The 16926-nt window shown below is 39.9% G+C and overlaps 1 protein-coding gene across 1 annotated transcript in view; it reads left to right on the top strand.

Moving 5' to 3' along the window:
* YY1 (YY1 transcription factor) overlaps positions 1 to 16576 on the top strand; it is a 30165-nt gene extending 13589 nt beyond the window's left edge. The window contains exons 2-5 of the mRNA XM_045560683.1: positions 3659 to 3821; positions 12384 to 12444; positions 14048 to 14206; positions 15412 to 16576. Coding sequence (XP_045416639.1) covers positions 3659 to 3821; positions 12384 to 12444; positions 14048 to 14206; positions 15412 to 15594 — 566 coding nt within the window. The 3' untranslated portion in view covers positions 15595 to 16576. The remainder of the gene's footprint in view (positions 1 to 3658; positions 3822 to 12383; positions 12445 to 14047; positions 14207 to 15411) is intronic.
* Positions 16577 to 16926: the final 350 nt, after the last annotated feature.

Genomic DNA, 16926 nt, shown 5'->3' with positions numbered 1-16926 from the left:
ATGGCAGGTTGACTTTAGCCCACTGGCTATAGCCAATCCCTGATGTTGGTTATAAAATCTTGTCAGCCTCTACTTTAAGCTTATTTCTTACATTTTGTGTGTGTGTGTTTGTGTTCTAATTCTTAATCATCTTTGTGATGGTCCTCTGGGTTTTTAATATTCATGAATGTTAGTACTAAGAACTGAGCCTCAAGAATTTCCTCATTTGACTTCCCTCACTCAAAAAGTTCCATGAGGGCAGAGACTTTGTCTTATGTCTGGCTGTTATTCCCAGTGCCCAGAACAGTGCAAGGCATAGAAGGCCCTCAGTATGTTTTGAACTACTAATACAAGGAATAGTTTAGTCTCTGTAAACTAATGTGGTCTCTAATCAATTCCATGTGCCCTTGTAGCAGGAAAGCAGCCATAAACAAATGAGCATAACTGTTTCCAGTAAAACTTTATTTACAAAAAAAAAAATGAAAGAAACAAAAAAGATGGCAGGATGGATTTGGAATAAATGATTCCTTTATGCCATGAGTTTGACCCCTTTCTTTGTCAGCACATGAGACATACCCTCTTGCAGTGGACTGAATGTTTGTCATCCCCCCTCATTCATATGTTGAAATCCTAACCCCCCAGCTGATGGTATTAGGGGTGTAGGGACTTTGGGAGATAAATAGGTCTGGCGGTGGAGCCCTACTGAATAGGATTAATACTCTTATAAAATTGAACTCTAAGAGCTCTCTAGCCCTCTCTCTGCTATGTGAGAATGCAGCATTGAAGATGGCTGTCTGCAAACTAGGGAGTGGATCCTTACCAAGAAGGAAACCATGCTGGCATCCTGATCTTGAACTTTAACCTCCAAAGTGAGAAATAAATGTTTGTTGTTTAACCCACCCAGTCTGTGTTATTTTTGTTGTAGCAGCTCATGTAGACTAAGACACCTCATCAGTAGCTTGTTCAGAGTAGCAGTGATTCTCAACCTTGCTATCATTCTTACATCTGAAATATAAAACATCAGTGAGGAAAAATAACTTCCTTGCCCACCAGTGTATTTCTGTACCACTTGAAAGTTTTGATGCGGTAGTAGTTGTGCCTAGGCCAGCAAGATTGGCAGGTGAAGGGGCATCAGTAGAGGACAGGCAGCCCTGAGAAAGAGAATGAAACAAAATTCAGATACAGTGCAGAGTCGTGGCTTTGTAACTTACTTTAGTAACTGCATTTCCTGCCCTTTTCTTTAATATCCAGCTCTTTTTTCTAAGGCCCCCTTCATCCATCCATGGATAGATATTCCTTGTCTGTAAATGGATAACCTTGAGTGTGTTACCTCCAGTGTTCTTTGGGATTCCAAACAAGAGGCAACTGAGCTTAGCTGTTAAGCATACAGTTAAGCTTAACAGTTAGGCTTAGACTTCAAGTTCACATCTGACACTTACTAGCTAGTTAACCCTGAGCAAGATAGTTAACACATTGACTGCCACACCAGAAAAAAATTTTTTCCCTGTGTCCACAGTCTTTTATAAAACAAAACAATCCTTTCTAATTTGTTCTTTTTTATTGTTTTCTGTGTGTGAGTTATATGCAATGCTATCCATGTTTTTAGAATTAAATTGTCAATATTAATTGTAACAATAAGAACATCAACAAGTAAGACTTTCATGGACCAACTGCAGAGTTTTGCTTCAAGAGGCCCCAGGCTTAAAACTAGCCTGAGTTAAATATAACTCACATGGCAGTCAATGTGTTAAACTCCCTCTGCCTCAACTTTCTCCTCTGTAAAATGAAGGAATATATATGGTTCCTTGTAATGACTTATCTAGTGTTTTTTAGAATGAAGAGTAGTGGAAATAGGGAGGCATTTAAAGTTTAAAATTGTTGTTTTCTGTGTTTTCTTGTTGCTGAGCGTGATCGAATTTGATAATGCTGCTTGAATCGAATGTATCTACATTATATCTTTATCTTACTCTCATACTCTAGTTTTGCTCTGATGTCAAAGCTGTGTGCTAAACAAGTATATGTACCTTTGGGTAGTGACATCAGTTGTAGGGGTTTGGTTTGGTCTTTGGTCTTGCTTTTGAACACTGGTAGAAAGGTAATTTGAGGTAAGAGTTGAACAGGCCAGTTTTCACTGGAAGATCATATGTTACTGCTCTTGGTGAAACAGACAATTTGATCAAGAAGCAGAAAATTTCAGCACTGAAAATTTTGAAGTGCCTATTTTCTGCTTTAGGTATCAAAGGTAGTAGAAGACTACTTACTGTCTTTGGCCTTTGGGCACTTCCACTCTAGCTTAGGAGGCAAGGCCAACAAAAACTCAAAACGGAGAGTTTTAGAGTCTGTCAGTCTTATCAGGAAATAATGTAGGAATTCAAAAAAACAGTAGGAATCTGCACCTGGAGTGAAAGAGTCAACAAACCCTTATAGAATTGCGGGGAGGAGGGTTGGGGCTGATTGATAGCAAAGCAGGGAAACTTAATGAATACCTCCTGTTAGGCACTTGCGGATTAACCTGTGAGGAAAAACTGGCTGGTTGGAATACAGAAGGCATATGCAAAAGAGAAATAGAAAGTAAGATCAGATTTGTGAAAATAGGACCAGACAGGCTAGAACCCAAAAAAGCCAAACTGGAGTAATTTATAGCACAGTTGAAGGGCTTGCACCAGGGGTGAAAGTATCTCGGCTGTATTTTCTGTACTGGTTTATCCTTTTCAGCATCACTACTAGAATAGAGAACAGAATTGTCAAAAACAACTAAGAACTGCTAACGTCATTTAGTTTTGAGATGGTAAGAACTAAGTTGATGGCAGTGGGACAAAGAAAACTTACTCACTTGATCAATAGGGTTTGGTGTCTGCGATATAGGAGATTAATTGTATAGGGTCAATATGGCTTTTTTTCCCCCAAACTGTTGGATTTAAGATGGTGGTAAGACATACAAGTAGAGATGCCCTACATTCTTTAAACACTTATTGAGGGCCAGCAACATGCAGACTTTGAACAAGGCTCTTGGAATACTTGAAATTAAAACTGACCAACCTGTCTGTTCTTGAGGAGCTTACAGTCTAGTGGGAGAGGCTGATGAAAATCACAGCTACGATTACAAGTTGTAGTTAGTGGAAATTCTGTGAGTAAAGGCCATGAGGTTAGGGTGGGTGGCCTGTGATACCAGTGAGGGACTTGATAATGACCAGTATAGGTCGGCCAAAGAGTGAGGGGAAACCGGAGGAGGAGGCTGCGGAGGTAGCAAGAGGTTAAGAGGCAAAGGCTATGAAATCAGATTTGAGTCAGCATTGCTGTGTTGGTAATTACTAGGAAATGCATGTGGTGGATAAAAAGCAGAACTCTGACAAGTAGGAGGAGAAGCCAAGAAGCTGAAAATAAGCCACTCAGAGAGGTGGGATAGAATCCGAGAGCTGCAGTGACACTAACAGTGAACTAACTGCTCCCAAGAGGCTAGGGAAGGATGCTGGTGTAAAGGTCTGTTGGATTTGGCGTTGAAGATTTTGGTGACCTTTGAGCAGAAACAGGATTTCAAGAGATTGAGGACAAAGAGTAGGTGGCTAAGAAATTGATGTGGTGGCTATTAATTACCCATTTAAGAACCTGGTAGTGAAAGCAGTTTGTATAATTTTAAAATGTATTTATTCAGCTAAGATAATCTCATGATGTGTTTTAGATGAAAAAAAAGATATTGACCATGAGACAGTGGTCGAAGAACAGATTATTGGAGAGAACTCGCCTCCTGATTATTCAGAGTATATGACAGGAAAGAAACTTCCTCCTGGAGGAATACCTGGCATTGACCTCTCAGATCCCAAACAACTGGCAGAATTTGCTAGGTAAGTTATAAGAACTTTCCTTTTCTTTTAATTATAGAAAGTGCTTGAATCTTGCCAGCTGTGCTATTTTGTGCCTAAGTCACAATAGTGATTTGTATTCTTTCTCTAGAGAAACTTGTGAAAACAAAAGCAGTCAGTTTTGTTTTTAGTAGTAACTATGCTATTAATGTTAGTGGCAGCATTTTAGATCCTTGTAGACAATAAGATGAGGCAAATACTCTTTAATTCCATAATTGGCATTGCTTATGAGTAAATAAAATTGCACATAATTTGTTTTGAAATGGATATCCTTACACTACCTCATGGCCTCCTTGTATACATTTTAAACTTGGATGTGTGGTACTAAACTAAGCTGTAGGACACCTGGGTCTATACTAGATTTGCCCAGCTGACCCCTGGAAAGGATTTCATCAGTTCATATTTTGGTATGTCATCAGCTCAGCCTCTAGCATTTTGTTAAATTAAGCTAACATGATAAGAAAAGGGCAGGTATTTATGGCTGGGACCCCTGTGCCTGTCCCAGGTGAGCAGTCAAGAAGACCAGAACCCACTGGGTGTGTGTTTGCTTTGCAATGAAATGAACTAATAAACTCTGGAGCAAAAGACCTAATGCCTTTCCATTCCTGGGATTGAATGGAACCTAGACTAGCCCAGGAAATTTAGGCAAGGGCAGGAACAGGAAGAAAGAAATATTTGTGATCCTTGCACATTCTAAGAACAGAGTAGGACACCGTTTTTCTTTCTCTTGAGAGCTTACTGGTGGAGGGAAAGAGCTGGAATCCCTGGCGTTTCTGTCTTCCCTGCCAGGCCCCTCTTGGCCCTCCTGAAAACAAGGTGGGCGCAACTGCTGCCACCAGGAGCCTGTTTCCCCTCTTGTGCAGTGGGCATGAGAATCCCACTGTGACTTGATGAAGAGGGTTCTTACCCTTCTCTCCAGTGAAACTACAGCGTTAGAGACTATATGCATTGATTTATTTCTAATTCATAGTGGCTTAACAAAGTTAAGCCTCTGTCCTCTTCTTGATGACATATTCTACCTTTTATTGCCATTCATGTTTCAGATACAATTATGTGAATCAAATATTAACTGCCCTTCTTCCCCAAAAAAATACAAATAAAAATTGAATCTGTAGGGTACATAGTCAGCAGTGAGGTGTTAGAGTTTTTGGACAGATTGAGCCAAGTACTGTGCCAGTGTTCAGTGCTGTCATACATTCTTAAAATTAGCCAGCTATTCCTTATCTACTCAGGATTTGGAGATGGAACAAAGGAATCAAGGAAAGCTTTATGGAGGGGTGGCATTTAATTTGGGCCTGAAGAACATAGAGTTTTGATAGGTAGGGATGGAGGGGTTTCCTGGGAATTAGGGTGTTTACAGGGAAATGATTAGGTAATTTGGAACCAGATCATTAAGGTTCATGAATCCTGGGACCAACCCATGTGGACTTTTTAGTTTGCAGTGGGCAGCTGCTAAAGGTTTTTGAGCAGTAGAGAAGGGGGCTTTAATTTGAGAGAATTACTTTGCAGCTGTCTGTCCAGGCTGGATTGGTGCAGGTACAACCAGGAAGTGGGAGAGGTCAGTTGAACAAGAACTAATGAAAGCCTGAGCTGGAATTGTGGTAGTCAGTAAAAGAATAAATGTGATAGAAATTGCAGGAGACAGTAGAAAAGATTTAGAAATGGATTGACTACATCTGGAGGGGTGTCGGGGGATAAAAAAGGAAGAATCAAAATTGACAAAAGCTTCACTCCTTAGGTGACAGGGAAAATTGGGAGAAAGCTCTGGTTTAGGGTTCAGAGCAGGCAGTGTTTGGTTAGACATGCTAATAAATTGTCCATGTTGGACTTGAGGTGTTTTTAGGAAGTAAGTTAGGGCTAGAGTCATCTGATAAGGAAGGAGTGGCTAAAGGCATGAAAATGTTAAGTAATCTCTTTGAGGGGAGAGATTTTGGAAGGAAAAGACCCCAGCATAAAATCTTAGGGAAACCCTTGTATTTGTAGGGTGAGAGGAACCAGTGACAGAGTAGAAGCATCATTGAGACAAGTAGGAGACTTAGGGAAGGTACAGCATCACAGCAGCCGGTGAAGAAGTTTCCAGAAGGTACAGGAGAATGAGGAATAAAATCTCTTTAGATTATATATTGTGAATATATATATTATTATATATGTGGAGGGGCAGAGAAAGGACTGGAGCAAAGTTTGGAAGAGAAAGGGAAACTCAGGGTAGTGAGCAGTAGAAGTAATTAGGTTTTAGTGACCCTTGGCATTGTTCACACTCCCTGGAGAATTGGAGCTGCTGATACGAGAGCTTGTCCCCAATCCTCTGAACAGAAAATCCAGGGGCACATGTCAGGACCTGAAAGCTTCCAGTGAGATAGACCATCTATGAAAGAGTGGTAGACCTGAATGAGACGTTTCTTGAACAGCAACAGGTAATTAGGAGACAATAAAACATTGAGAGGAAAAGTTGTTGTAAACTTAGAATTCTATTTTTTTTTTTTTTTTTGAGACAGAGTCTCACTCTGTTGCCTGGGCTAGAGTGCCGTGGCATCAGCCTAGCTCACAGCAACCTCAAACTCCTGGACTCAAGCAATCCTCCTGCCTCAGCCTCCTGAGTAGCTGGGACTACAGGCATGCGCCACTATGCCCAGCTAATTTTCTATATATATTTTTAGCTGTCCATGTAATTTCTTTCTATTTTTAGTAGAGACGGGGTCTCGCTCTTGCTCAGGCTGGAACATAGAATTCTTGATCCAGCAAAACTGTCAGTCAAATACAAGAGCAGACAATTTTAGAGACCTGTGGATTTGTTTTTTGTTGCACCTTTTCTGAGAGGTTGATTGAGGGTATACTACAACAAAATAAAGAGGGACATCAGAAGGAAGACTTCTGGTGAAAAACAACCAAGAGGACAGCTGTGCAGCAGGCTGGAAAACACATTCAATTTAGAATAGTAAGTCAGCCAGCTGTAAGAATTTCCTCAAGAACAGTCAGTGTCATTCAGTAGTGGATAGAATGAGTAAGAAATGTGGTAGTGTGGAAAACGGTCCTCTGAAAAAGGAAAGGTAATCAGGAACTTTCCTGAAAAGAGTCAAGGGGCTAGGGCTAAGAAAGCCATGGCCTAAAAATTGGGCATAATTTTGACAATATTGAGAGAGGACTCACATGACCTGAATTTAGGAAGATTCCCTCCTTGGGACTTGGCAGCTACTGTTTTGGATTTGTAGAACAAGAAGTGTAATCCTAGCACACTGTTTAACCCTACAGTAAGCAGTATTTATTTACTCACAATATGAATATAAATGGTGTTTATTTTCTTTTATAATCAGCCTGTTAAGGGTTTATGTATAGAGTAGAATGAAATCTTGCTCTCTTTACAATGTGTAAAAAGTAAAGATACAGAGTTTGGGCCCTGTGAGGTGGATTGAGGGTTGGGCTCATTCTCATCCTCATTCTACGGAGTATCTGTTGAAGATCATGTTAATCTAAACAAATCTCTTTAATTGGAGGTGGTGGTAGCAAGAAATATTTTATCTGAGTTGCCCTATTTTGTTAGGTCTTCACATTTTGAGAATGTGTGACAGTTGAATAGGATTTTCTGGAGGCCCCAGAATTGGTGTCTGGGACTCTGAAGATGAAGAGGCACCAAGAGTTTCAAACTGTTGGGGACCAGACCACATCTTCTTCACTGATTTAAGATCCACAGAACTTGCTCTGATGGCCTCTATTCCTCATCCCCTGCATCCCTGACTCACATAGTGGCATTGGAGGCCCTGAGCTGTGGGCTTAGGGGATAGAGTGTTAGTGTTTTTCCCTCTTCTTTGTGTACTGGAGTGATGGCATGCTGAACTGGACTTGAAACTGACCAAAGAATATTTTAGGCTCCTGCCACACTCAGCCTAGACTGCTTAGTAAATCAGTTACAGGTACATTGTGGACAAAGTATAAGAAGTAATGACTTTGATTTGAAAAGTCATGCCATTGGGGAAGTGGCACTATGGGTTACTTTGTTTTTTCCAGATAAGTCTGTTCGGTAAATACTTCAAAAAGTGGTCAGCGAGTGGGACTTGAGAAGTTCCGTTTCCCAGTTAAATTGACACCCTTCGTGCCTATTTCATTAACTAAAGTTAGACTTTTGAAAAACCTTTGGTCTAGAAAGATTAAATAGTGGTTGGGCCAGTCCCAAATTAGTTTTGTTGTTGTCAACTGCCCACCCTGAGTCTTTCACAGTATTAGAGATGAAAATAACCTTAAAACTCTTCAATATCATCCCATGAATGTATGCTGTCTATTTAAGAGATAGTTGATTAAACAAACTTTGTTTCATTTGGCTAAGGCAACATCTTTGCATAAAGAAGAGAGGTGAATCATGCTTGCAAATGGTAGCTGTATTGCACAGGAACTTCTGCTCTGCCGGCACAGGTCAAAATTGGTGGTTCTGGTCTGGAATTCAACTTAAGCTTATTTTGTAAGGAAGAGACTTACTTTTGTTAAAGAATCACCACTCCAAAAATGTTTTATCTGTACTGCTGGGACGTTTGGAGGTTTCAGTTAGTTGAAACTTTTCGTTTACACAATGCTCTGCTAAAATTGTGACTGAAAGTTCCTGCAAATTTGGGTTCTGGGCTCTAATCTTCACAATGTTCCTCCCATATATGCCAGAATAAGATACTATAAATCCAGCATAGAGAGCATATTGCTCACCTTTATTTGAATAGGAAACTTCTGTGGTTGGGGACCTGGCTCCTCCGTACACATGTAATACATTGAGGGCTGCTTCTTTACTAGTGCCACTCACTCCAGTCTGCAACAGGGTGGTTTGGAGCACCAGAACCATCTGGGGTGTTAAGCACAACTGACGTGATATTTTTAAAGAATGAACTCATTTTTAGCCCCAGCCTTAACCCTAACACTCGAACCCCTTAAGCCCTAATGCTAACCCTCACCTTCACCCTTACCCTAACTATAAAGCTAACCATTAACCCTCACCCTAATAGCCTAACTCTATCCCTACACCAAGCCCTAAAAAAACAAAACAAAAAAAAAACACTCTTTTTTTTAGTGAGGCCCATTTAACAGGTAGCCAGTGGTAATGCTAGCTGTCATTTCCTAAGTGCTCAACATGTATCATCTCCTTGAATCCTTGCGGCTCTAAAGTAAGTAGCATACCTTTTTACAGTATAAGAAACCAAGGCTGAGAAGTTAAGTAGTTTGCTCAAGGTCATGCAGCTAGTAGAAGTCAGCTCCAAGTCATACATCCCATACTGTCTTGTTCATAATGTCTATGCTGTTGTCATCATTGTCTTTGGGTTCAAAAAGAGCTTTGTAAAGTATCACAGTCAGTGAATGGGAAACTCAAATCTTAGTTACCCCTGAATAGTTTGGGAGGGTTGAGAAGATATTCATAGCAGTGGTGTATGATTTTAGTCTTTACTCACAAAACAAAACGCTTTCAGCCTAAGTGAACTTTTTGAAAAATGACCTTTTCATTGTTTGCGTTCAATTACAATGTAAAATGTACCAATATATATATAGCCACATTTGCCACACAGCTGTGAAAGGAGGATGATATTTCTAAAGACTACCACACATTTTGAATATTCCATTTTAAGAAAAAAATACCACTTACAATAACAAAATTAAGAGTTGGATAAATGGTACATGAGATTATTCTCTACTTTTGTGCATATTTGAAATTTTCCATGATAAATATCTTTTAAAAAATTGAGTTCCTGGGAACAAATCTAAGAAAATGTATGGTGGGGGGGAGAATCCTCCTTAATTCAGGTTTATTAAGATATAATTTTACATTCAGTAAAATTCACCTCATTTAGGTATGTACCGTTGTATGAATTTGGACAAACACAGTCACATAGCCATCTCCACTGTGAGCACATAGAATGTTTCAGTGGAATCATCAAAGAATAAAATTTCTTAATTTCAAAGTTTGAAACTTAGTTCTTAATGTACATTTTAAAACTAATATTTGAGTGGAATAGAAACCTTTCATATGAATCACGGTTGTTTTTCAAGCTGGTCTAACCTCCAGGTGGCGCAGTGGCACCAAACTTTTGTCCTAGCTGGTTTTGTGAACTTAGACCAAAACTCTAGTCAAGTCCAAAAGAGCTTTAAAAAAAAAGAAGAAAAAGCACTCTAGGATTTACTGGTATTTAGGATAACAAAAGCTAATGAGAGCCCTGTTACACAAAAAAGGTACTTAGAAAATATTCACTTAATGTGGTAATAGCGATTGAGTATCCCTTATCTGAAATGCTTGGGACCAGTAGTATTTTGGATTTGGGAATTTTGCATGTACATAATGAGATATCATGAAAGTGGGACCTAAGTCTAAACATGAGATTCATAGAATTTTGTGCGTGAAACAAAAGTTTGGCTGTCTTTTGACTGCGACCTGTCACATGAAGTCAGATGTGGAATTTTCCGCTTGTGGTCTCATGCCAGTGCTCAAATAGTTTCAGATTTTGGAGCATTTCAGATTTTGCATTTTTGGAGTAGGGATGTTCAATCCGTGATCCATTTATATGAAAGAAAGAACGAGTAATCACAGGGTTAAGGTGAGGGAGGATACCAGACTAAAAATGTTCTCGTAGAATTTAAAGCAGAAATTGTCAAGTACAGTCTTGAACAAACTCCATGGAGATGAGTAATAGCTACCAGATACATTGTTCCTCCTGTATTCTTCCAGGGCATGGGAAGTTTAACCAGGTGATTTCACAAGTTCAGGTTTTATAAAGTAATGTGGATCAGGTAATCCTTTTCCCAGATCACAGTGAAGGAAGACCTTGTTTGGTCCTTTGTTAACTTAAAGATGACAGAAATAATCATTTTTTTTAAGATGTAATCTTTTATAAATTAGCTCTTACTGTTAATCATGGACTTAGTTTATTAAAACTAAATCTGGAGGGGTATGAGATGGCAAAGCTAGGAACAAAAAGAAAACCTGTTTCAAAGTTATAAATCATCTCTAGTTTTTCTAGGAGCTCTTAATTTCTCACCTCTCTACCACACACAGATCTGTAGGGAGTATTTGGAGAGAAAGTTTTGACAAAAGACCAAAGGTTGGTTCAGAGGAAATAGCAGGTAGGTAAGTTACCAAATTAGCAGACTCTCTAGGTAGTAATTTCACCCAGGGCTCTCCCAGGCTGTGCCCATGTTAGCAGGATTCTTGTTTGTTACACACGTGAGCTTCCAAGCCCATGACCAGAAGTAGGGTCAGAAATCTCTGTCATTTAAAATAAATGCTCATATTTTTGGAAAAACGGTAATCTCCCACTCCCATCGCTAAAAGTCAATGCTATAATAAAAATTAAATAATACATAGAGGATATGGTGTTCCCACCTGTCCACTAGGGGCTCCTTCCCAAAGTAACCAGTGCTAATGGTTTGTTGTGTTTCCTTCAAGATATATTTTATGCTTATGTATATAAATCTTCATTTAAAAGGACTATTCTGTACCCTTCTTTAAAATGATACATATTTTTTAAGAGACAGCCTTCTCACTATGTTGCCCAGGCTGTATTGCAGTGGCTGTTCACAAGTGTAGTCATGGCACACAACAGCCTCAAACTCCTGGGCTCAGGCAGTCCTCCTGCTTCAACTTCTGGGGTAGCTGGGACCACTGCAGGCATGCGCCACCATGCCTGGCTAAAATGATATATATTTTTTGTTTGTTTTTTGGTTTTGTTTGTTTTTTTGAGACAGAGGATTGCTCTGTTGCCTGGGTTTAGAGTGCCGTGGTGTCAGCCTAGCTCACAGCAACCTCAAACTCCTGGGCTCAAGTGATCCTCCTGCTTCAGCCTCCAGAGTAGCTAGGACTGCAGGCATGTGCCACCATGCCCAGCTGATTTTTTTCTATTTTTATTAGAGACGGTCTCGCTCTTGCTCAGGCTGGTCTTGAACTCCTGAGCTCAAATGATCCTCCCCCCTCAGCCTCCCAGAGTGCTAGGATTATAGGTGGGAGCCACCACACCTGGCCTAAAAATGATAAATGTTAATGATCATTTGTATCAGTACGAAATAGACCCATATTGGACCCACTTTGTATTTTTTTTAAGTGGGTATGTAGAGATGTGTGTTTTTAAAATACTCCCATGTTCGCTGTTCCTCTTTTAAGGCACCTTTAGCATCACAGCAGCTGCTTTTGGATACCTTGCCCCACCTCCTGCTAGAAGATTTGTCTGTAGTTGTCGAGGCTGTTGATCTTTTGTAGTTTTTAAAGAGTTTAGAGGAAAAAGCAAGTATTTGAATCACACAGATCACAGTGCCATTGCAGGCTGCACCAGCTTATAGCTGTGAGACTGTAGGCAGCAACTCGCCCTTTCTGAGCTTCATCATCCTTATCTATAAAATGGGAAGGCTATGTCACAGTTATTGGCACTCAGTGTCAGTTGTCTCATCCTTTCTCCTTATGGAAGGAAGCATATTATAATTTTAGTTTTGTTACCTATAAGGAAAGCATGTTAGGGACTATATGATTTATACCAGTTAAGTCTACCCACTCCTACAAATCTGTCTGTCTCTCTCTTTTTTTCTTTTGATAAGAATGAAGCCAAGAAAAATTAAAGAAGACGATGCTCCAAGAACAATAGCTTGCCCTCATAAAGTAAGTAATGCTAGGGGGAAAGTGTTCATTAAACTGTCAGTGAAGCTTTAGAGAGTTTATAAGAAATTTGCACAAGTCAACCTTAAGATATTGGGGTGTATCTCACTCTTGGACCTTTATGGAATCATAGGCTTGTTATTGAATTTGGAAATTATTTTGAATGTTGCTAAAATAAGCTAAATAAAGACTTCATAATTTCCTTCACGATTTTTTAAAAATAAATTTGACCCTGTTAATTGTGCATTACTAGAGTGGTACTTAATTGTTTTCAAATATAGCTAGGCTTTAAAATAAAAGGTAACCTGAAAGATACTTTAAGGTGTTTGTTGGGGTCTACTTTCAGACTTAATTTGGATGTAAAACTAACAGAAAAACAAAAGTATCACATAGGTACAGAGAAACAAAGGGGGAGGAATTATGAATGGAATAAATAATTTTTAAAAATCAATAATTGAAGAAGGATAAATTTAGCTCATGATACTGCCCCATAGCGACTATGCATTCACGAGTCTTTGTGTTCTTTTTTAATGCTCTTTATGTGGAGATTTTAAAATGTAATGATTTCCACTGGGGCCAAAGATGAGCACTTGATAACAGTTAAGCCTTAAGTGCCTGTCATCTCTGTAGCTTCTTTGTATACTTCTTTCCGAATTAAATTTTTTAAAGTTTTCTTTTACTTAACAATTGACATATAATAACTATACATATTTATGGGGTACAGTGTGATGTTTCAATGCATGTATATATCATATACCAATTAAATATTTTAAAATTCCATTTTCTAAATGGAAACTCAGCCTAGAGGTCAAGGTGAAAAAACTGTGGCTCCCCCTCCTGCCTGTGAAGCTGTCCAGTGGTGACTTGTGCTGTCCTTCTGTCATGCTGTCTTATCATTTCCCCCATTCACCCCATTATTGGGCAACAACTGCAGAAGAAATTGTTAAGGATATGCTTCTCTCGAGCACCACACATCCATCTGCCTCCCCCCCTTGCACTGGTATCAGTTTGCCTGCTTCTTCCTTTTCTAGTGTCTCACAAAATAAATTTCTTCTGTAGTTGCCATTCCTTGGAGACCCTCTTGCTTCTTTCTCTGTCAAGAAGGGGAAAGAGGCAAAGAGAGAAGAGGGAACAGTAGGCGATGGAGAATGACAGCCCATTGTTGCAGCACAGAATATGGGGCCCACCAAAGGTAGTGGTGGACTACCGTCATTTTAACTCCATTTATTTATCAGTGCTTCTGTTACTTCATTTCGGGGGACATAGTTGGGTGAGGCGGCTGTGGTGTAGCTAGAAGCCAGGGTGTTGGGTTCTACTCCCAGTTGGGCTACTACTAGTAGTGTGACCTTGGGCAAGTCTACTTAAAGACATCTCTAAGCCTCAGTTTCCTCATCTGTGAAACAAGGGTTTGCATTAAATGATAAGTACTTTTTCGCTGTCTGTTTTTGTCTTAGATTATTTAATGTTCTATTGTAATACGAAGTAAAATTAAAATGGGGGGTGGGGAGGTTGTTTTGTTTAAATATGTCAGTAAAGGCTGTTAAGTGGTTGAATCCTTTCTAACAGTTTGCAATGTGAACCACTAAGCTTCTTTCTCTATTTTAAGGGCTGCACAAAGATGTTCAGGGATAACTCTGCCATGAGAAAACATCTGCACACCCACGGTCCCAGAGTCCACGTCTGTGCAGAATGTGGCAAAGCTTTTGTTGAGAGCTCAAAACTAAAACGACACCAACTGGTTCATACTGGAGAGAAGCCCTTTCAGGTAGAGCCAATTCCTTCTCCCCTCCTTACTGCCTTGCCCTTCGGAACACGGCAGGCGTAGGCAGTGTGGTGACGGCACAGGAGGTGCCAGCCCAGAGTCAGGGTCTTATTATTGCTCCTTAATGAGAAACAGAAGTGGTCTCCTGCTGAGCCACAAGGAACATTGCCCGGCCTCTTGACTTCCCCGTGTATGGTCTGTGGTACTGGGTACAGAATGAATCAGTGTTTGGGGGCGCACTTGTGGCAGGAGAAAAACAGGATTGTTCAGGCATAAACCTAAAACTAAATTTCTAGTGTATTCACTGTAGGATTGAAGTAGTTTATTTTTGGTGGTTAATAGTATATTGAATTACTAATTGACAGGGAATTTCTAAAATTTAATTTTATGAGAGTAAGTATAGGTAATTGTTATCTTGTTTTAAGCGTATAATAGTGAACAAACTAGCAGTGCAGCCAGTAAATCTAACATGATTCTTTTTGGATAAGTGACACCAGGAACCTCCTTAATCATTTGTGTTTTACTATTGGCAGTATTTACGAAATGTTTACTAGGACCTTAACCTGATATTTAGGATAATTCTTACCATTTTGCCAAGGGGTTTCTCTTACATTATGTTTTTTTTTTTTTTTTTTGTTTTTTTTTTTTTTTTGAGACAGAGTCTCACTTTGTTGCCCAGGCTAGAGTGAGTGCCGTGGCATCAGCCTAGCTCACAGCAACCTCAGACTCCTGGGCTTAAGTGATCCTACTGCCTCAGCCTCCCGAGTAGCTGGGACTACAGGCATGAGCCACCATGCCCGGCTAATTTTTTTGTATATATATTTTTAGTTGGCCAGATAATTTCTTTCTATTTTTGGTAGAAACGGGGTCTCACTCTTGCTCAGGCTGGTCTCAAACTCCTGACCTCGAGCGATCCACCCGCCTCGGCCTCCCAGAGCTAGGATTATAGGTGTGAGCCACCGCGCCCGGCCTACATTATGTTTAAACAATTCAGGAGGGCTATCCATGAGTTTTAGGGGTTGTCCAGCCTGTAGAGTGAGAGATTCCTGGCCACTAATTCTAGAGTATATCTAGAAAATTCACCTGGGGCAGAGAGGAAATGTGTTTGGTAAAATAAATAGGCTGTTCTCTACCGAAGCAGTGAGCTACTGACTCCCGGGTCTGGTTAAAGTTGCTGAGTGGGTTGATCTCTGGTCTTTCCTCGACAGTGCACATTCGAAGGCTGCGGGAAACGCTTTTCACTGGACTTCAATTTGCGCACACATGTGCGAATCCATACCGGAGACAGGCCCTATGTGTGCCCCTTCGATGGTTGTAATAAGAAGTTTGCCCAGTCAACTAACCTGAAATCTCACATCTTAACACACGCTAAGGCCAAAAACAACCAGTGAAAAGAAGAGAGAGAAGACCCTTCTCGACCCCGGGAAGCATCTTCCAGGAGTGTGATTGGGAATAAATATGCCTCTCCTTTGTATATTATTTCTAGGAAGAATTTTAAAAATGAATCCTACACACCTAAGGGACATGTTTTGATAAAGTAGTAAAAATTAAAAAAAAAACTTTAATAAGATGACATTGCTAAGATGCTCTATCTTGCTCTGTAATCTCGTTTCAAAAACACGGTGTTTTTGTAAAGTGTGGTCCCAACAGGAGGACAATTCATGAACTTCACATCAAAAGACAATTCTTTATACAACAGTGCTCAAAATGGGACTTCTTTTCACATTCTTATAAATATGAAGCTCACCTGTTGCTTACAATTTTTTTAATTTTGTATTTTCCAAGTGTGCATATTGTACACTTTTTGGGGATATGCTTAGTAATGCTATGTGTGATTTTTCTGGAGGTTGATAACTTTGCTTGCAGTAGATTTTCTTTAAAAGAATGGGCAGTTACATGCATACTTCAAAAGTATTTTCCTGTAAAAAAAAAGTTATATAGGTTTTGTTTGCTATCTTAATTTTGGTTGTATTCTTTGATGTTAACACATTTTGTATAATTGTATCGTATAGCTGTATTGAATCATGTAGTATCAAATATTAGATGTGATTTAATAGTGTTAATCAATTTAAACCCATTTTAGTCACTTTTTTTTTCCAAAAAATACTGCCAGATGCTGATGTTCAGTGTAATTTCTTTGCCTGTTCAGTTACAGAAAGTGGTGCTCAGTTGTAGAATGTGTTGTACCTTTAACACCTGCTGTGTACATCCGTGTAACAGAAAGGGCGACAATAAAGCAGCGATCCTAAAGCAAGGACATGGCAGAGAAAGATCTGTAAGCACAGTCTTATTTTCTTCTGTTGTCCAGAATACTTATAATTCTTGAGCCTCCCAGAAATTGGAAGCTAAATAAAGCAACTCAAGTTTCCTTTATTTTGCACTCAATTACAGTGATTTGTGGTTAAAGCAATGCATGAATATTTTAATACTTCTTACATGTCCTGAATTCTGAAAGCGAATAAGTAACAGGCATCCCGAGTTAAGGAGCTACCTCAGAGTACCCCAGACCAGGCCGTTGGTGGCAGGATGTGATTTTAACCCGACCTGCCCCCTGCAGGCATGTGAGGGAAGCATCTGTGCCTCAGCCTGAGCACCTTCCGCCTCCCAAGGTAAGGCGCTAGCTGGCAGTGGGGCGCGCAGAGCAAGACCAAGCCTTTCCATCACCCGGGCTGCCTTCAGAGCAGCTCCAGCAGGCTCTCTAGCAGGAAGTGCTTACAGTTGGT

The sequence above is a fragment of the Lemur catta genome, chromosome 1 (assembly GCF_020740605.2).
Source record: "Lemur catta isolate mLemCat1 chromosome 1, mLemCat1.pri, whole genome shotgun sequence".
Classification (NCBI taxonomy): Eukaryota; Metazoa; Chordata; class Mammalia; order Primates; family Lemuridae; genus Lemur; species Lemur catta.
Note: the sequence above shows the minus strand (reverse complement) of the source record. Positions and strands in the feature narration are given on the sequence as shown.